The sequence below is a fragment of the Helicoverpa armigera genome, chromosome 1 (assembly GCF_030705265.1).
Source record: "Helicoverpa armigera isolate CAAS_96S chromosome 1, ASM3070526v1, whole genome shotgun sequence".
NCBI classification, from domain to species: Eukaryota; Metazoa; Arthropoda; class Insecta; order Lepidoptera; family Noctuidae; genus Helicoverpa; species Helicoverpa armigera.
In genome coordinates this window covers 13,744,633-13,767,414 of record NC_087120.1, presented here as the reverse complement: position 1 = coordinate 13,767,414, position 22,782 = coordinate 13,744,633, and the positions used below count along the sequence as shown (strand labels likewise).

The 22,782-nt window shown below is 37.7% G+C and overlaps 1 protein-coding gene across 2 annotated transcripts in view; it reads right to left on the bottom strand.

Annotated features, from left to right (window-relative positions):
- The window catches only part of LOC110374263 (potassium channel subfamily T member 2), a 61,490-nt gene extending 39,234 nt beyond the window's left edge, over positions 1–22,256 (bottom strand). For both annotated transcript variants that reach the window (XM_049835972.2, XM_049835976.2), the window contains exon 1: positions 20,934–22,256. In XM_049835972.2, coding sequence (XP_049691929.2) covers positions 20,934–21,133 — 200 coding nt within the window. In that variant the 5' untranslated portion in view covers positions 21,134–22,256. The remainder of the gene's footprint in view (positions 1–20,933) is intronic.
- Positions 22,257–22,782: the final 526 nt, after the last annotated feature.

Sequence of the window (22,782 nt, the reverse complement as noted above, 5' to 3'; positions counted from 1 at the left end):
GACAGACAGACGAAGATCATCGAAATCTATCTCGGATCGTAGATCATCACAAGATCGTTCGTCAAAAGATCGTAAAGCTGAGGCTCAAAGCATCTTAGAGGGTGTTAAAGTATCGTCGAAGCGCTCACGCAATCTATCAGAAGGACAGATCCCGAAGAAAAAACAAAGTCTATCAGTATTTCTGCCCTTACCACCGAATATTGACTTAAGGTCATTAGCAATTGCAAGACGCTTTTCTTCAGAAACTCGGAGCCAATCAAAAGATTCACTCAACTTGTCACAAAATATTTCTACACCGACAATCGCAACAGAAACTGATTTATCAAGCGCTGTGGTTGAATCTCTAACTGAGGCTGCAACTGAGTGTGTCCCCGTAGTTCCACTTGAACTCATGCCTAGCATATCTGTCTCGCTACCATTACCATCGAATTTTAACGTTGAAATATCGAAAAAACTTATACAGTTAGCTCTACAAAAGTAACATCTGCCGAAATGATAAGTGACTCTGAGATGTTGAACAAGGGATGCCGTCGCTTTCTGCGAAGCGGTCTGTGGGCGGTGAGTTCGGGTGGCTCATCGTCCCTCTGTCTACTTAGACTACAGACCCGTGTCGACGGCGCGCGTTGTTCCACGCGCTCCTCAAAGAGATGTCAGCAACCCCAGCGGGGCCCAGCAGGGCCAAGGCCTGCCGGGGCTGCGGGTTGTTCGAAAGAGATACCGCGGCCCTGGTACATAAAAGGCCTATGACGGAACACGACGATTTTTAGTCAGTAAGAGTCTGACACTCCCTCACCGCTGCTAACCCACAGCGGGAGGGGTCATTTGATGATTTATAACGTCGGAAAAAAAAATGGGAACAAGAAATCTATACCGTCAACAGCTGTAGCTTCAGATAAAAATACGACACATTCAGCTTCGAAAAGGGCACGCTCCGAATCATATGATTCAAAGCGTCCCTCAGATGCTGGAGGACCGTCAGGTCAACTTCCCGAAACCTCAAGTAACTTGTTAGAAGCTTCAAGGAGCCAAACTGAAACAATTTCTTGACCATCAATCGTTGATCATACTATGCCGAGCTTTGCCTTCAGACAGTCTTTAGAAGCACCAAGACTCGAAACGAATACAGCTAATGCTGACAAAACACTGATTCATCTAAATTTATACCCTATCCTAGGTACACTGCGCCTAGGCCTTCGAGATACCCACGACAGACATGGAGAGCTTCAGCTGGTCAGTACATTTCATCACCTCGGTCATCATTTCAAGACCAAAAAGGTGGAAGGTGTAAGGTGTTCGTCGGCGCTCGACGACCGATTTATCGTACGTGCATAAATGAAAAATCGGTTTCTCACTGCGTTAGAGATATGCCAGCTTTTGCAAACAGCAAGAGAAGTCATCGTCCGTAAGCGCACAATAAGAAGGATGCAGGAACGGGATCTGCGTGCTCGAAGACGAACTCGAGGCCCGGAATTTCTCCTGCACCATCGCATAGCCAGACTTAGGTTTGTAAGAGAATATGCAAATTGGACGCATGACCAATGGAGTAAAATTTTATGGACCGATGAATGTAGAGTCGTCTTAAGAGCTCCAGACAGCCGTGAACGTGAATGGGGAAAAACGCGGAGAATGGCTTCTTCCCACCACTACCAAGCAAACAGTGAGTTTTTATGGTGGGTCCATCTTGGTTTGGCGAAGCCCATACTGAATTATTGGTTGTCGAAAGTCGTCTGACAACAGTGCGGTATATTGAAAAAATCCTTCAAAACCATGTTTTACCCTGCCAGAGATTCATAGGAAGACCGATTACTTGTTGGAGGTCGGTATTCAAAAATTGGACTGGCCTGCAAGAAACCCAGCCATGAATCCTGTAGAACATGTCTGGAACATGCTTAAAACACAGGTTGGGCAATAATCACCATAAACCTTTAGGTTTATATTTACACCTATGTATATAGGTTTATGGTGATTATTGCGGTAAAGGAATCTGTTTTCTAAACCAACCTCAATGAAACTTAATGAACATCCTCACAATTCTGTTGTTTGTTAGTCATTTGCTATTGAAATGAGTAAATTAAACAATTTTAAAATAAAAATTCAGATTAAATATTATAATATAATTTCACATTTAAATAATGGTTATAAGGCCCAAATGTGCTTGGGCCAGATTAGGTGCCGCTGAATGTATTTGTAACAAATGAATAAAAAGAAATAACAAAGTTTTCCTCTTCACATACATTCCGCCACTTAAAGGGGCATCGATTGACAGACTAAAATAGTGCAAAAGCAATCACAGTTGACTAAGGGATATAATTTGCAACGATTAGTCAGAATGCGGTCGATAAAAGAAATCGGTTTAAAAACAGATTTATGACACTGTAGTTCGCACGCAGCAGAGAATGATGATCCGTATGACGTTTCAACTGACAGTTGTATCAGTGATGCGAAACAATTTCGATAAAATACGGGTGTTTTTTTTTAGGCAAATGTCATTCAGTCAGGTCATACAACATAATCTATCTATATAAATAAAAATGAATTGTTGTTCGTTAGTCTGATTAAAACTCGAGAACGGCTGGGCCGATTGAGCTGATTTTGGTTTTAAAATGTTTGTCGTAGTCCAGGGTAGGTCTAAACTGTGAGGAAATAAGGAAAAGGCGGTACGAAGTTCGCTGGGTCAGCTAGTAAGCAATATTTATTTATTTTGAAAAAAAAAAAGATTATGCGCGTTGATGTACATAAAACATTAGATAAAAAGTATTATATTTTATTTTTTTATACTACTCAAATGTACACAATTATGATTGAAGTGCAACAACACACAGCACAATTATGACATTGCGACTTGAAGTGTGGGGAGGCACATGAAGGAGTAGAGAAATTGAAGAGCGAAAAGGTGTACCTCTGGGAACGAGTAAGTCAAAGCGAAGTAAAGAATAGAAAGAATGTGAGCGTCTCGACTCTTCCGAATAGGCAGCCACTTCAACCAGTTCCGAGATAGCGAAGAAGAGCCGAGAAGCGGATACACAGATTCTGCAAACGTGCGATTTAATCAAGTGGTTCCTCTGTCGCTTAAGGAAAACAAATATTAGCATAATCCAACGGAGAGAGGAGAAGGCACTGAGCGACAGAAACCTTTTTTGAAATGGTAGAAACTTCTAAAAACTCTTGAGTGATTGGCAAAAGCTAAAATAAGTTGCAGTCCATGAGGGCACCCAAGTATTTGATGTGATGAGGCTATGCCTACACTGTCATACAATTAAGAGGGGAGTTTGAAGCCTATTTACGAAATATCTACCACCAATGATGAGAGCTGACGATTCGTTAGAGTTAACTACGAGGCCAACATTTTTTGCCTCTTAACTAATGTTTTCACCCTTGAAAGCTCTTCAGGTTCACAATCTTGATAAAGCTGCAGCTGCAAAATCATCTTCATAAAGATGATAATGCGAAACAAGTGTCTTTGTGATGGCGTTAATAAAAACGGAGAAAAGTAGAGCGCTACCATGGGGTACCATGACATTTTTAAATCGAGAACTAATAACGTATTATAAATATTATAAAATATAATATAAAAAATGGTTCTGCAGAAATATTTAGCCGCATGCAGCACGGGAATTAAGATATTTATGGCAATCCCAATTCTATGACCTTAAATTTTTACCGTCTTACCACAAAAACTTTTAAACGTCAGTTTATGCCTTGTCTAAAAAAATGTCAAATTATGACGTTGACATATGGTTCATTTTGCAGCCAAAATTTTATTAGACAAGTGTAAAACAGGGTTTAAAGTTTTTGTAGTAAGGCCCTTAATATCTAAATACAGACACTAGTTCTTGACAAGAAGGCCTTTGAGGGATGTTTTAAGACGTCAATACGACGGACGACACTTATGTTATTGGAATATTAGAATTGCCTACATACTATTTACAGTAATTATATACAGTACACCTTAATTCAAACATTGATACAAGTCATTCTGAATTATGTGGAGTCAGGGGAATATTCACACGATGCAAGAGCAGCTTGTATTGCTGGATTATCCATAATCCCTTCCTGTTTTATTGCGACATTCTTTAACGTACGTAAATTAATATTTGCAGTTCACGCCCATTCATTAAATGTACCATCTCTGGAGTACTGTTGTTAAAAATTACCTGTTATGATCCCTACGGAAATGCCGACCATTTCTCGCTGATGTGTTGTTTTATCGTTTTATTGTTTCTTGCTCCGTAAGAAATTAATTTTATGAATAAGTTTTACTTGACGGATTAAGTGAAGTTCAATATTTACCTCGGTATCTTGTCATAGCTATCCCAGCCAGTCAAGCAGTTGTACGAGCTATATCTGCTGACGGCTGCCATCGTAAAGTCCGCACAATTTACTAAGATATGTATGATAATATCACAGTAATCTAAGAATAAACATCGAAATGCTCCGCCGTCGCCATAGCAACACAGCCACCTGCAATGATGTGGAGACTAGTGATAGTGTGGCAAGCCAAGTTTAACATTAACAACAAGAATCAAGTCATAAAAGTAGATACAATTCGATTTCATAAAATGCTGAAATCATTAATGAATATATTAACCACATACGACCTACATTCAAAAAAATTAACCCATATTAGATCGCATGTTATGCGACGCACGTAATTTCGTAAAATTCAATTAAATTCTAATTTGCTTAAAAGCTTTAAAGTAACATGTATTCGACATTTGGATATATGTAAAGCAAATAAGACATACCCAATGTGGTCACAAATTCACGACAGTGATAAAAATATACACGGTGCATTGTCTTCTATCAAATACATATTGTATATAACATCATATTTATAAATCGTATATTTGTACTAGATGACAAGGAATAATGCAGAGTATGAAAAAAATAAAAGTTATTTTTGAGCTTTCAAATCCATTTAAAAATGACCTTTGATAAGTTGAAACAATTTTATTGATTAATATTCAAAGCTGCGGAAACACACCTTAAAATTTCACACAGCGAAATTGTAGACGTGCAAGTGATGTTTTGTTACTTTTGAAGTAGCACGGTAATTTGTTTTAATGTTTTAAAATTAATAATGTTTTTATTTTAATAAACGAGACCGCTACTACGGGTTTGATATCTAATGTAGATTATGATGATTAATGTAAGCGTATAGTGCTGCACGCACTTAAGTTTACTTTCTGTGGTGTAAATAGAGTAAATGTAAGTGTAGGTAATGTGTTGAGCGGCAGGGCGGGCACCGCGACGCGCAACCGTGCTCGAGCAACTGACGGAGCGGCGCGGCGGGCGGCGCGCGCTCCCACGCGCCCCTAGCGCTCCCCAGCGCCCACCTCTACTAGACCTCCTCTAACCTACCCACTACCGGCTAGGTGACTTATTAAATACATTTAAGTTCTCGATTAGCAATACGACAAAATATGAAGGGCACTGCAGAAGAATACTATGAAAGATTAGAATGTAGTAGGTACCTACATAACGTTTGTAAAATACTATGACTTTAGGCGTTGTTATATAGTTTTGAGGGGCTATTGCCCCCGTTTTATCAAAAATATCGAAGAGAGCAAACTGGTAGATTATTTGTTAATACCATGTGAATATTTTTTTAAATTAGAGTCACCATTCAAAAGTAATAATTCGATAAATTCTATTTTTATTTATTTATTTATATTCCCGCGAAGTATTGTTATTGTTGGTGTGGTTATTTCGTGAGGCTTTCCACAGCCTGTTATGCTGAAGATTTATGAAAAAAAAACCGCATTATCGACGAGATAATTAGCTATATGGCAGCCTAATCGAAACTGATAGCGAACATTGTATGGGTTAATGTCAGAAAGTTGAAATTCGCATGCATGTGAAAAGTCCCTATCCCAATCAGATGAATGTGTTATATCTTTGAAATTTTTCAAGCTGTATTGTTTGTGTCAATTATTGATTTCTGAACGTAGTTTTGTAAGATTTCAGGAAGTTGTTTAGTTTTGATTTAAAGTGTCAAAATGTCAGATGCCAGATTCCGGAAGTCATTTTTGTTTTAGATTAAAATTAAACTTTCACACTATTTTTATTGCAATACTTATTCCGTAACATAAAAGCTTTTTAGATATATTAATTGTGAATTTTACGATAAACAGGGTATTGTGTAATGTTTCTAAGTATTTTCAGACACCAATGACTGTGTTTCGGATGGGACATTAAACTGTAGGTCCCGGCTGTCATTGAACAACCTTGGCAATCGTTACGGGAAGTCAGAAGCCAGTAAGTCTGACACCAGTCTTACCAAGGGGCATTGGGTTGCCCGTGTAACTGGGTTGAGGGGGTCAGATAGGGCAGTCGCTCCTTGTAAAACACTGGTACTCAGCTACATCCGGTTAGGCTGGAAGCCGACCCCAACATATTTGGGAAAAAGGCTCGGAGGATGCCATTTTCAATAAACCGATAGATTTTCCACCGATGAGATATTGATTTTCTCGTCAATTTGTGTAAAGGCGCTGGTCCACACTTATTAGTGAAAGTCCAGTGAATCTTTTTCCTATGACACATTTACTTATAAATTATGAAAGACGTCGGGCAAGCAAACACATATCAAATGATTCAGATGGCGGTCCTCCTTGAAATAACGGGTTTTGTGAGGAAGTTTTTATCTTGGGGACCGCAACCACCCATATCTTGGATTCTAGTCCCGAATACCGAAAGTCCATTTTTATATTTTAAATGTTTTTTTATATATTCTTTTAATGTCTTGTAATAAAATTTAATAAATATGTTGGTAAATAAGTGAATCACTACAATAATAATACAAAATGTGTCAATAGTTTCGTCATGGCAGTGGATATACATAGAGCTCTCCCCGTGATCTTTGGCTAATGAAAACTGGCACGAACCTGAGGTGTTAACTACCAATGATCGCAAGGAGGTTAGCAAAGTGCTTCACGAAAGCTTTTTCGGTGCTCGCGTCCCCAATACAGACTTCAAAGCGACCGTATCTTGGCTACGCTTCGGTGACTTCTTTGGAGAAACTGAAGGGTTTATCTTTGCAATTATGGGCGAATAACAAACTAGGACAAATCATGAAATACAGGATGGTTGACATCATGTCAAGTTTTTCACCATCCGGGTACATAGTGGCCAACGGCAAATACTTGCACAATCATAACCAATGGCCAAGCTTATCCACCAGCAACTTGCTGTGCTGCAGTACAAACTCGTAACTCTTGAAAAATTCTCTTTTTGGGAGCTTGAAAGAAGAAAAAAGAACATTTATTGGCACAACATAAGACAAATACAAATAGAGGAAAACACTACATGAAAAAGAAATGTGTGTGCCAAATGGGTCCAGCTCAGCATTAAAAACAACTCCGTGCCAGACAACAAGTGCTGGTTTTCAACTGGAGCTAAGAGAAGTAGCAAGTGTCAGTGTACACGAAATAATGTATAGTTACAACTCAGCTTACTACATATATAAGTGTGCTTGCTGTTGGTAGTTAATGACACCAAAGAGAAGACATGCTAAGTGCAATTTATGTAGGTCTCGACTCCATTTTTAGCATGGCTTTTTTTATGAAGCATGGCGTGGCATGACCTAGAGGAGCAATGGTGTAAAAATAGCAGTAGACAGAACAAGCGATTCGACCAGCAGTCTCTGACTGAAAAGGTCTGATCTTGTACAGTATTTTCAGACGGTATGTACGGTGCTTTTCGAATCGCAAGCCATTGTCAATATTTAAATCAAGAACACGAGCGTTGGTCTTCAACTTCCATTGCTTTACGGTTTAAGTTATGTCGAAATTCGTTCCTCTTTAAAACTCCTTAAATAAAATCTGGTAAATTCAATAAGTGGAAATTAAATAAGTTTGGAAGTTAATCACATGATTTAGGACAAAATTGCTCGGTACATCTACATGGTACTTTTAAAGAAGCAGTTAACAGTATACTATAGTACAATTTTATACCAGGAGCGGTGAACGGCAGGACTGGTAGCGCATACTCAGACGTTTAACGTTTGTAACCATTTCACGATTCGGTTGTGAATTGTAACAGAGATTTGTGTTTTTTATGTAACAAATGTGATTTTACCTTCTTTGATATCCTCTTTACGTAAAATCCTATTGAAACGTGTACTAACTATACTTACATGTCACAGTGCGACTAACATGCCGTGAGGGGAAATTCACAAACTCAAGTTCATCAACACGTTAGACGACATGGCGTCCTATTCAAACAGCAAATAAACTTACATACACTGGAAAATCATAGCACTCCTTCTGAAAGTCGGGAATAAACATTGTTCCCATGCTTTTGAACCAACTCTAGTTTATACTCGGAATTAACCAAATTAATAATTTATAGTCAGTTTTAGCAGAAGTAGGGTTCTGTAACCCAGATTCAACAATTACGTTATTACAAGCACACGACCGAGTTGCGCAGATAACTAGCAAGGTTGGACAAAATAATATTTTAGTGATGATGTATCTGATGTAATAATATTTTAGTAGGGATATTGTTATTTGCTTCTTCAGTGTAGTTTTTTTTTTTTGTAAAGTTTATAGAGTTTATAGATTACTAGCTTTTGCCCGCAACTTCGTTCGCGTGGAATAGTGACTACCAGCAGATTTTTGATTTGACCAATAGATGGCGCTATATGTCCGGAATAAATTTATTTTTGTTTTTGTAATAAAAACTATCCTATGTCCTTTCTCAAGTTTCGAACTATGTCTGTACCAAATTTCACACAAATCGGTTCAGTAGTTTAGGCGTGAAGAAAAGACAGACAGACAGACAGACAGAGTTACTTTCGCATTTATAATATTAGTTTGGATAATTGTAGCCTTATGTGATTAACAATCGAAACTAATTGGGGGTGTTGTGGAGATCATGGGCACTTGTTCTCAGAAGGATCTTCAGACGAAAACTATCTGCCATTAGAACAAGAACCAACCTTCTTCTGGAAGAAACCGTCAGCCCAATCACCCGAGAAAAGCAATTATTTTAAAATGACTCAATCCGCACTATGAAGATGAAGCAGATTCATTTGGGAAACTGACTGCTAAGAAACTTAGGCGGCTTCCTAAAGAACAGAGAGACGATATAATGCTACAGATAGATGAGTTTCTGTGCGATAATATTTATCTGCGAAAAAGCTTGGAAAAAAGTTTACCAGACGTTATTCCTGGTCCTTATAATATCTCTCTTCGCCCAGTTGAAGTGAAGAAAATGTATCGACTAGATTTCGAAATTCCGATAACCATAAAACAAGAAAATTTGGCCAATGCAGCCTCTTCTGACTGATCTCCTTAAATGAGAACAGCCGCCGTGGCCGAAATCGGCCGTGGACGCCATTACATGTAGCTAACAAAGTACTCGTTAGAATTACTTTCGAGGATAGACCTTCAAATCCTCGATAGGACTAAGGGTTAAAATGCAAAAAATATTGTTCGGGCACTTGAAGTTCCCCATACGCTAGTATACATAATATCGTTAATAGCTCAACTAAAGAGCAAATATTTATTTATTTATTTGTACCCTAAAGGCTCAAGTTCTTTGACTTTTGGGAAGCTACACTATCCTTGAGTAACATATTATGTAGGTAGGCTATATTTCATCGGGGTATGGAAAGCGGAAACTGCGGGAAGACAAATAGCAGCAGTAAGAAACAAATATATTCCGCATTCGTTTTCATTGGTCAGTCAACCCTGTCGGTCTTCTAATAGGCTTGATATATTCACTTCACTGGACCCCAATAGAACAATCTGTACTGATATAATACAGTTGAAGAGTTCATATGGTTGAACTTCTGGAACAATGGGTCCGATTCTCGCTCCGCAGCGAAAATAATTCTTAGAGGGGATTAACAATAGCATCTTATTTTGCTGCTCGATTTGGCTAACAAGCAGCACATGTTGCGCTTTATAATAAACTTCTTATTCTTCAAGCAAATCTTTCGATTAATACATATAATCCACTGGTGTGAAACAGACTAAACAAGCTCTAAATATCGGCAGTCAGCGCGTAGGAACAAGTACTATGTAGTTACTATCATATAATAGCATATGTATTATCATCTAGACACACGGCAGTGTGTCCGCCAAGTTCGAGCAAAAAAAGCGACACACCGGCCGTGGGTTATATTACACGAACCATTTCGGGCCAAATTCGACCCCCCTATAACTCAAAATCTATTTTATTTACACATTTCAAATTTCTAGTATCTGTTGAGACCCCCTCACTTATCTAAAATACAAAATTTCATTAATATACCTATTGTAGGTCTTGAGATATTGACGTCAGAAAATCGCTATTTTTACTATATACTCACTGACTGATTCACTGATTCACTGACTCACTCATCAAAAACCTAGACCACTTCCAATGGTCGTATTGACTTGAAATTTGGCATGGAGGTAGGTCTTTATGTCAAGGTAAAGGGAAAAATCAGAAAATGGCCAAGTGTGAGTCGGTTTCAAAATAATGAAGGTGTAAAATACCCAGTGTAAATTTATACCCCTAAGGAACTAAAACGAACTAAATTTATCCTTATTTATATAATATATCTTCGAATGGTCGTACCGATCTGAAATTCGTTACAAAGGTTTGTATTTAGTCAAAGTAAAAATCTGAAAACGGCCAAGTGTGAGTCACTTTCGAAAATAACGAATGTGTAACTTTGATCTACGAACATAATATATGATAACATGTCATGTCAGTCAGTTGGTAAATCTAGTCCATTTAGTTAATCTAGTTCATTTCTTTGTAAGAAGCATAGTGCATATTCAAAAATCTGAAAGATAGTATAAATGAGACATTTCCTTAACTAACTTAATCATAAGAAAAAAATAAAATAAACAACCTTACAAAAATAAATGAAATCCCACCCAAAACAAAAATGTGAAAGGCTGCCAAGTTCGATAATATGGAAATCCTTCGCCTATAAAAGAAGTGAGATCTGAATAAGTACCAAGTTCCATACACATACCTCAGTTAAAAATAGTTACTTTTTTAATAATGTTACTTGGCAAGTTTTAATAGAAAATTAAATACTTGATTCATTGCGTTTAGTAGGTTTATAAGAAGGTGTGTGAAAACTTGCCAAGTAACATCATTAAAAAGTAACTATTTTTTACTGAGGTATGTGTATGGAACTTGGTACTTATTCAGATCTCACTTCTTTTATAGGCGAAGGATTTCCATATTATCGAACTTGGCAGCCTTTCACATTTTTGTTTTGGGTGGGATTATATTTTACGACTGATTGGTAGATAAACCGACGATTGTTCAACTCATGTTTTAACAATTCAAATGGAACCTGACAAACTTTTTGTAAAATACTCGTATATAATATTTTTTTAAGTAACATTTGAATTGTTAGAACTTTTGGAGTTAAACAAAGACATTTTAAATTACTTTGAAATCAACAAGTTTGTTATGAAGTTTTCTTATTCAGTTTTATTGTGTTTTATACAATTTTAAGGATTATGCAGTAAGTACATGTCTTATTTTAACGTGTTTTATACTTAACAACGAATATAGCGACGTCGCTACCACTTTAATAGACGTCCTGGTAAGGTGGCGCCAGTGTTTTTTTAAGGTGAACGGGGCCCGGGGATGCTCTGTAGGAAACTATTTAAATACCATAGTATATTTGCGACTTCCCAATGCATTCAAGTTCCCCAACAAATAGTTCAAAGGATAAACTACGCGCGCCTTGGCCTTGGCTTCGACGGCTTGACGCAAACCACATCTACCTCTAAAAGACGTATCGTGCTGAAGCGCCGGGGAAGCTGGTGAGTCTCTTTTGAAGGAGTTAATGTCCCTCATCAACTTGATTCTCTCCGGCAATGTGAACGGAGCCATAATCGACGTTTTATAGAGTGCAAATTAATCTGCACTACGTAGAAAAGATGGCGGCATCCGCCCCATTGCCGTGGGATGCACAATTGCACATATAGCCGTATCGCAAAAGAAAATGCTGTGCCTTTTACAAAAAGAAAACCCTGGCTAGAAAATTTCAACCCCTACAATTTGGTTTTTGTTCAAAAGAGGGCGTTAAGGGATACAGGAAGAGTAAAGAAGGCGAGGTTATCCTAAAGGTTACCATTAGGAACCTTCAACTCCGTAAATTAGTCACCTTGTCGATAGAAGTCAAAAATGAAAAAAAAAATGTATGGCAATGCTGCAGACATTTTTTTAAATTACTGTACGTTTTAGATTTGGATTGGCCTTGAACAAAATTTATCAAAATGTGAAACTTTCATTTCCGGTAGCACAAACAAACAACCATTCGTTGTTGTTGTTTCGTATCAACTTATACATACATTATACTCTTCGTTCATCTCTTATTTGGAAACAACCACAACTTTCGAACAAAGTGGCTAACATTTTTGAATAAACTGGTCAGGTCTCCCGTCTCTGGCTTGCCATCATTGGCCCCCCAGTGTGGAGTCACTAGAGCAGAGCTAGCCCTGCTCAAAACAAACCGCTCTGACCGAATCCCTAGAAAGACATGCAAAAGACACTCAACGAACAGTTAGGCATGGTGTCAACATTGAACACTAAGCTTTTCCTGGAAAGGCAGAGGAATAATAATCTAGAATTGAGGGAGCATGCAAAGAGCCAAATAGTGGACATGGGCGCCTCATAGAAAGTGGGCCGGTGATGCTGGACCCACAAGGATCGCGTGATCTGCGATAACCTCGCCCTTCAGCCGCTCATGTCCCTGTTGCACCCTTGTTGCGTATATTTATAGTGAGTACCGTAAATCGTATGTTGTGTCACCATTTCATTAAAGTTGTCTCAAAAGGGCTTTGGCTTTGGCTCAACTTTCGCCTTTCAAAAATCATAAACATACAAGATAATAATGATAATTAAGTTTTTTAAAATATCTATCAGGTCCAGTATCTGAGGATGAGAAATCGAGGGCAACTTTCAAAAGTTGTAGGCATTCCTAGGGCAGAAACAAAACACTGAGTTGTATGCCTGGTAATATAATACAATAGTGAAGAAGAAACACTAAAAAGCTAAAAAATTTTAACTTCGACAAAAAAGAGACAGTTGTTTTAATTACTATTATGAAGTGATATTCAATTGAAAGGTTTTTGCAAATCGGTAACTTCGGATAAAGGGCCGTACCGATATTGAATATTGATCATTTTATTCGTATCTGATTATTGAAAACTCACTTACGAAAGGAATCGGATCCCTGAAACGATTAATAGTACGTAATAGGAGGGAAGGGAAGGTATATAAAGAACCATTTTAATGACTCATAGAATCACTGCTAATTTGTCATTTGTTTTATGCTTCGTTTATACAAGCGTTGGAAATTGCGGCAGTGATCATAAAAAACGCAAGCACAAGGGCCTAGTTATGAGGTAATGCTAGAAAGCCAAATGATAACAATTTTAAGAAACCTGGGTATCTGTAGCGCTATTTCATCAAGGCTGTCCACCGGTGCACTTAGCGGTCGCTCGAGCAGTCGGGATGGGGCTGTAAGCAGGTCTGAGTTCATGTTTCGTCTAGTATTCGTGTTTCTGTTCAGCTTCTTCCGCTTTTCCTCAGCGCGTCGTAGATTGTGGAATCGGAAGAAGAAAATCGACATTATATTTGATGCACTTGTATATTTGCGTTCTTCAATAGTCCGTTATTTACGAATTCACTGTCTGTCTTTCCCAAAGAAGATACACCAGTACACTCATTTTACACTATGTTTTAAATTAAAATACTAAGAATGTCCTGAAGTTAAAAAATGTATTAAGCACCTTAAAAATAGTGGCGGGTAAAGGTCCAAACAACGTCCGGAGTGTGATTTTTGTGTTTAGTGAGTTTTGCTTGTAGATTTTTATGTACAAAATACTTAAACACTTCAACATATTTTCGTAGACAGGGGCATATCCCACGGAACAACACCGTACTTCAAAATACGAATGAGGATATAACCTAAGGCTCTGAGCCCTATCCGCGAGGAATACTATTGCCTACATGCTCGTTTTCAATCGTCGGTCGAACGAAAACAGTATGTAAGACGGTTGTTATTGTCGTTGAAGCGAAACCTCGGAATATACAGAAGTTTGTAGAATGTTCTGGATGTATGAACTAAGTCAATCTTGAAAGTTCCAGGTGTCATATCATACATTCAACTTCCTACTGGAACCTTATCGATCTTCTCCCACTACCCGGATCTCAGAACTTTCTGGAAGTCTATGCCCACTATATTATGAGAAGGTCGGCAGCGCCGCGAATCTATATAACAATGTTAAATCGCTCGCTTGTATTATATAACGCGAAGTGATAAGTGATTAGGTATAATTGTGTGTTAGTGATTATTGATATTGTTATTGTTTGAGAAATGTGTCGTTACGCATATTTCTGTATAATTAATCTAAACAATAACTATCGATCAATACTAGGTACATACGATACCGACCATCTATATTATTCAGGTTATATATACAATACCTAGCAATGTATAAAATACCCGAGTCTTACAGGCAATTTATGAAATATTTTTGTAGACACTTAGGTAATGTATACAATTCTTATAAGACTTTTAAAACATTAGCTACAGATAGCGCCACCACAGTGGACGTGTCACAATTGATATTTCCACTAACACATGATACTTAAACAACGATAGTAAGTAGTGGAGTGGTTCCACTACTTACTACACTACTAAATAGTGGCGGAACTCGTCATTTCGGGTTAGACTAGATAATCCATGATAAAGTCCCTCCATAATTCCTCTCGTCTTTTACAGATCTTACCGGTTGCGCATTTGTTTTTATACAGATTACCCAGGCAAAGTGTAACATAAAATACCTATACCTTGGTCGTTTTCCATACATTACTTAGGGATTATACATATATCCGAATTGTACAGATTGCTGATAACACATATGTACATTGAATTCAAATATATTTGGCGTTGTGAATATTTCGCTAGATTGAATGTCCGCATATTGAAATTTTGATAAAACATATAACCCGATGTCTAGTTATGAGTGTCTTGTGTATGTATGTTGAAAGAGCGTTTTTCTGCGTTCATGACCTACATTCCATTTGGGAGCGGCAGCTTTAAAATACATAATTTATGATTCTGATCTATTCTGAGACGCCAACATATCCTTTGTTGCTAATCGCAAATCACAGCGCAATATTAATTTTGATAGTAGTAATGGATTTTCTCATGTAGCTAAAACCAAAATTTTGTAGGCTTTATGATTTCAATCGATTGCTCTTGATTGGTTCATTATAATTATCTACGCATATTTGAATCAGAGGAGGAATTAACGTAGTTGTTATGGGAACTTGGGTTACGTAAATGTGTTCAGATGAATATAACATACATATATGTTAAATAGTAATTGCACGTGTAAAAGGAGATGGCCAAAAAAGCATCCAGAGTCGACAGAAACTTCACATGTATATATTGGATTCAGTATAATGTATAGCTTAAAAAAAGTATTTCATATCATCCCAAAAACTCTTTTTAACCGACATCCCAAAAAACGGAGCTTCTCAATTCGACCGTTTTTTTTTGTATGTTTGTTACGCGATTACTCAGCCATTGATCGAGGTGGTCCCATTATCATCACAGGTCAGGATCTGATGATGGAAACCCTGAGAAATCGAGGGCAACTTTTGAAAGTTGTAGGAATACATAGTGTGAAAACTTGACACTCGGGTGTTTGCCTGATAGCACTATTCAACAGTGAAGGTTTTAAGCTGACCTGATGATGGAAACCAGAGAAGGTCGAGGGAACTCAACAACCGAATATGTAAACTACCTCGTGTTTGGGCTTATATTATTCGTATTGATGAGAACTTTCCAGTTATGCGGATAGTGACAACTATTCTATTACCTATTGTAGCGGTACTACAACTCACAACACCGCCATCTACACATTCGGAGACGCAACTATCCTGCATCGCACATGCAGTGTTCGCGCGCACAGTGAATACAGATAGATCACCCCGACAACAACTGTCGGGCAGTAGCCCACCGGACAAAAAAACTCCTGTCCGGTCGGAGAATCCTCCCTTTACCGCGAGGTATGATGAGCTTTACTCTCTGCTCTCATACCTCCACACCTATTGATATTGTTATTTTATACAATGCCTAGGAAATGTATTCACTTCCCAGGATATGTATGTATAAAATAATTATTGAAATAATATTTTATAAATTTCCTAAAAAGCTTCAGAATATAATACATTTCCTAGGAGCTGTATACAATTCCTAGACTTCATTACTTATACAATAATATTTCTTATTACATAATAAACCGGTGTTAGTGATATCAGTAATTTTTGATACTTGATCTTCTTTTTGTATTTTTCATTTACATTTTGTTAAACGTGAGTCAAGATTTTCCAGCTAAGCCGAGTGGGCGACGGCACTCAACCTTATCTCTCATTAGCGTCAAGTCTCGCATTGTTCTACTGCTTCACGACGCCGTCGTCACATCTGAATTCATACATGGTTACTTACAATTCGACGTCTACTTAGCAAAAACTAGGTAAATTACTCGCAAAAATGTTATGTCTATGGAGTACTATCTACCTTTTTTCAACGACTCTCGCAACGCACACAACGCCGCTCTCTTACTACCTTTATATCATCTATTCTTAAATTCTTTATTTGTATATTATTTAGCATTATTTCACGTTCAAAAGAAACGTACATACTTATTTAGTTGATAACCGCAACATGATTATACTTATTCTTTACTGTATTATTAATTGATAATTCAGTGGTTCTTATAACTTTTATAGCCTGCCCAAGGTTGCTGCTCTGACATCTAGCTAGACGTATAAAAAGCGAGCCTTTCTCTTTAGTTGTTTTTGATGGACATCATGAAATATAGCACTCCGAAACTAAAAATATTACACACTGCGCTTTCCAACACGCAGGCTTAGCGCGGTGAAGGCGTTTCTTCAGGTTTACTAGATAATTAAATCGGTTTAGTAGATTTGGCGGGAAAACGTTTACGCATTTGTAACATTAGAAAGAATTGAAGCGATTTTTACTTATATAATCTGTCTAATAATCTTGTCCTGACAATATTAAACAACTAGCAGCTTAGCGGTATCGCCCGCGTCGCGTAGGAACTTCTTCACTTCGTAAAATGTTGCCATCGATACTCGGGCTTAGCATAACTTTTCAAATTGGTTCGGCCCCGCCGAAAAAAAACAAAAAAGTTGACAAATTGCAGCTTTACCGATCAGTCGTACAAGCATGCTGAGACCATAAGAAGTAGGGATTTGTTAAAAATAAAATATATTTACATAAGCATTAGGTGGACCTGCCTTAAATGAGCTGGTGTGACGCATGGTTCTTCAAGTTATATTAAAGTTGTGTAAAATTCGGTCTGCGATTAGAACATGCCAATTTAGCACATGAAAAAATCCATTAATCCATGCCTTTGTCAAAAGGGTAAATTTAGATACTCAAGAAGTATGTACCATGAGTAAATCGACGCGATTTTAAGTTTTCTAGAAAAATGGCGACAATTTAAAGCCGTATTAACAACCTTCAAAAAAGTTTTTGTACTTAATAAGTACCTACACAGTACATATAGACTTGAAACATTTAAACTGATTTCATTCACAAAATATCTATCCAGTGCAGAAACTGTGTACATTGCTCACTAAGGGGACAAAATAAGAAATCAACGGTACGTATTCGACATGTACATATGATCATTTAAAATATTATTTACATTAATATGCATACAAAGTGTAACTAACTATATTGCAAAGCGAAAGAAGTGGAAAGGAAGTTGAGTGCTAGTGTCTTGAGTGCTAGGCGGCTTCAAAATAGTCTATTCTTGTCGTTGAGTTCGCTATCGTTGACCTCAAAATGTTAAAAACTTATAGCTACCCTCGTCTTCCATGTTTCATAACAATGGAATACTTTTTCAATACATTCAATTAGGTGAACATATTTTTCCGTTCAATAGTATTTCAACGAGTTTTGTTAATCGTTTTGCTGGACTGTTCTACCAACTTTTTTATTATATTACGAATTAATTATTTGCACGACGTATTAAATATACAAACCCGCTGCGTCCATATATGAAAAATATATCGTCTCCTAATTCCATTACAGCCACACACCTTGCAACTACGTTATTTCAATGAGTTAGCCCGAGAATGTAACTAAGAAAATTGAGGACTAAAATCTACGATTAAGAAGCAATAATTCACATAATACGTAAACAGGCTAATAAATATGAAACTTAGTTAAGAGATAACGAGGAACGCGCACAGTGTTTACACGCGACGGCAGAAAGGAGCGATACCGCGGAATTGACGGGTACGCCTTGCGTATCACTGCGCCTGAAAGACTAAATGAGATTTGAGTCGCCGTCGCCAGCGAGATACTGGCCGCCGCCAGCCAGCCGCCCTCTTCACAACTGCCTCCCGCTCCGCGCTCGACGCGCACCCCCGCGACCATTGCTCGACATCACACTATCTATGGATACTCACTTCACGTCTCACATTGAGTCCTTTGCAAAATTACACTGGGTATTCAGCACCAAGTAAATTAGTATTTACTTCCATTATGACGTGGATTTTAATATGTCAATAATGTGAGTTGCTAAACGAAATAACGCCATTTTATTAGGGTTCCGTACCCGAAGGGTAAAAAGGGATCCTATTGTTTTCGCTTCTCTGTCCGTCCGTCTGTCTGTCACCAGGCTGTATCTCATAAACCGTTATAGTTAGAGAGCTGAAATATTTACAGACGATGTATTTTTGTTGCCGCTATAACAACAAATACTGAAAACAAGAATTCAATAAATATTTTGGTGTGTTCCCATACAACAAACGTGTTTTTTATGCGTTTTATAAATAATGGTACGGAACAAGCAAAATATGGTTACTATCAATTCTTACGCACTTGGGTCAGGTCTCGCGTCAGTAAACCGGTTTAGCGTTGCCACCGTGCCTACTATGACGACTGTGACAATCGGTTATAAAATAAACATCTTTCGCTGCCAATAACTATTCTTTTTTATACTAGAACACAACCAATATAAAAATGTACGTTTCTATAAAACTTAATAAACAACAACAAACAACTTATAAAAGTTGACAAAGTTTGCGCACTGAATAAAATTCATTCCTGTCTGATGTACTTTTGTGGTACTCAATTAATCGATCTTTATTATATTTTTGCATTATACATATATCGGGTATGTCGTACCTAATCACATTAAATTAAATTCGTTAATATACTGGTTAATATTATTAACACAAAGAAAAAAAAACACAAAAAAATACTAACGAAGTAAATAGAATAAGAATGTGCGAGAATTTGTGCGAGTTAGAAATTCTCCCTTCAAAACTAACAGCTGTCAACTGGTCAAAACGTTCGATACTCCTTACTTTATCTCTGCTTTATACATGATGTTGTAAATTATAATAAAGAAAATTGACTCCTGAGGCCACCACCGCACTGAATGGTTAAGGTATTTTTTTACAATTCGCCATAGAATATCATAAAGTGTATGTGATAGGATTTAATGTGATTAGGTACGACACACCCGATATACCGCGCAGAATGCATATAATCCATTTTAGATTTCATACGTACCTATTGTTATCATGACATTTAACTATAATTGTATATCATGGCAGTCTTGAAAGCAGCGTAGCGTAGCTACTTCAACATGTGAGGCAGAGTAGGTCAGCCTATGGGAGAGTATGAAGGAGCCTGTGTATCTCAACAGCTTGTTGAAGGAATAAGCAATCACGAGGTACGCTCGAGTGATTGTTCATGTCGATAATCAAGGGGCTATATTCTTAGCTCAGGACCCTGTGTTTCATGCACGTAGCAAACACATTGATATTCGTTATCATTACGTGAGGGACAAGAACGACATTGAGTTGAGACATGTACCCACTAAGTCCATGTTAGCTGATGTGCTTACTAAGCCTTTATCAAGTGTTAAACATTATAAGTGTCCTAGATGGTTTAGGTGTTAAGGCCAGCTGAGTTTTTCTTTTGAATATTTTTTAATTTCAATTTATAGGGGCGTGTTTGATATACGAACTTATTTGTATAAAGTAAATTTAAATTTGATGGAATAGAATTGGTTTGGAATGTTTTTGATATTTGACTTTTTACAATTTTTGTGTCACTCGATATGAAATTTACCTGAATAAAACGCAAGCTTAAAAGTGCAAACTAAAATCTGGGTTTTTTTTTACGATCCATCGCTCACATTTATAGCTTTCGTAATAGATTCAGTTAAAAGTAATCCAGGCACACTCACTAGAGCGTGTTGCTCCAAAACTTCCAGTTGAAATCATACGTTTTCCTTTTGGTGTTACTTATACCTCTACTTTCAGAAGCTTCGACACTGAGTAAGTAAAGAATGAATTATGCGTACTGCAAGAACAGAATGATTTCATAATTACCACAGATACCTTGCAATGCCCACTACCTAATATAACCGTTTTTATGTAGAATGCAATACTGTAAAAACAACGACTTTTACTAACGTGAGACGAATAATAATAGTTAAATCCCTCGTAACATAACATCCCACTACAATTTTTTTCGACCTGAAATCGCAGTACTTTATCCGGCTTGCTTTGCGCATGTCAAAACGAGTGCGATACGGTAGAATGCGTCAAGCATTTTACATGATGCGAAAGGTGCTAGCTGATTTTATTTAATGTTAAGAAATAATGGTGAGTCGATGTAGAGTTCCCTGTTCCGATGGCTTAATGATAAATCCCACTATACAGAGACTGGCATGGATTCCTTTTTACAGCACTACAGAAATTCCGCACTTCCTTTGTCGCACCTAAATTTTTGGTAGACATATTGGTCTGATCTGGTACATTGACGTAAAAACAAAATCTTATTTATTTATTTTTATATATTAAATATAGAATATGATTTAGAAAGCATCGTGAACACTGACCTTTCTTCGAAGCGTATACTGGATCGGCTAATGTCGCTCCAGGCACTCATGGATCTGCCGCGACTCTTGTGGTAGGCCGCGGTTGCCACTGCGGAGACTGTAGGTCGCCGCTCTAACTCCACTTCAGGCGGAAAGTTGACCTTAGTAGAGCCTCGTGAAGAGGGCCCATCCACCGATTCACCACCTCCTGAGCACTCCATTTCGAAAGCGGCGTATTCAGGAGCTTCCTCGGGCTCTCCTTCACTGCCGTCGCTCGCCGCCGAGAGTGCCTCATACCCGTAGCCAGGGCGGACGCCAGCGGCGGCGCCGCCAGCTGCGCCGCCCACGCTGCGGACGCACTCCGGCCCTGCAGCCAGCCTCGGTGAAGCTTCGATACGACTCAATGACGCCGCTTTTACAGATTGTCCTTTTATATTTAATGGCGAACCTCGTGAAGGAAAATGATTTGAATAACGCAGTTTGCTGTGACGAAACGTGGTGAAGCTTTATTTCGACGATAGTATAATAAGGAATGACACTAGCGTTTTGCTCACTTAAATATATTTATGATATGGAAAGCACCTCTATGAATCATTCCACTTTTACACTGCTTAGGAATTTCGCGCTATTTTCACTAAAGCTAACTTGGTACAAGAACTGGAGTGTATAGATATATTATCTGCGTAAATTTAAATTTACCGCAAATTCTTCAATAATCACAACAAACTTCCACAATTCTCACTTATAACGTATCGTACCGCGTTTCTTGACATTTGACCCGTATGTAACACTAGTCTTAATTCGTAATGAACAGACGACGAACAGATTCAACTAAACCTAGCCTGATTCCAACGTGTTCTGTATGCTCTTCGGCTGTAGCGACCTTGGAGTCAAGCTGAAGATATCAGTATTTGTTAATGGGATGGCTAAACAATGAAAGCGTATAGATACTACTTTTCATACATAAGGTGGTTGACGTGAAGTGAGGAAAGTATGGAACTATTGGAGTGAAGTGCGCCCTAGAGGTGGCCGGGCGAGGCGGATCGATGCCGTCCCCACGCCGCCCTCTTGTAGTACGAGCCGCCACCACCGCAGCGCCATTGTATCACTCCTCATAAATAATAATACCTATTATATTTTTACTATCTTAGCTTATTCGGTGCTCTTGAAAGATGATTTGCTTTTTAGAATTGTAATGAACATGAATTCTATTCAATATAACTATTTACGTATGGTAACTTATGAGTATAATAGTGTATGAATAACTTCACTAATATCTTGTTTATCTAGCATTTCTTAATTCTATACTAATAAGACTTATTTACATAAATAAATTGATGGCAAATATTTTGTAATCACAATAATTACGTGGTAATGAAATAAAAAACTGCCAATAGATGACACTAGAATAGTATTTCTTAGAAAAACTTGGTGCAAACTTGCTATTAATTAATTTGCGAATGATTTTATAAGAATAAACATATATATGCAAAAAGGCCTTTGCGTGCTGCTTACCCGCACTTTGCTACAATAAGCTCCATCTGTGGTAGTTTAAATCAAACCACTTCTTAGTTAATACATCTAAGATGCGTGAGTTGCTCGTACGTTAATTATTGTGTTGTTATTGTAAATTAACTACTGAAATCATTTCAATCCATTCCTTGAATGTAGTAAGTAAGACTGTCAATACAATCTCACACAGGTTACAGATGTAGACTTGAAAAACGAAATTCGTAGTTAGCTCTGTTAGCAGGTAATATTTTAATTTTCAGCAATATTATAATATTACCTGAATATATTTCAGAATATACGTAAAGGGCGCAACACTTGCAACCATCCGATTTTCCCAGAAACTTACTACAATCCAGAA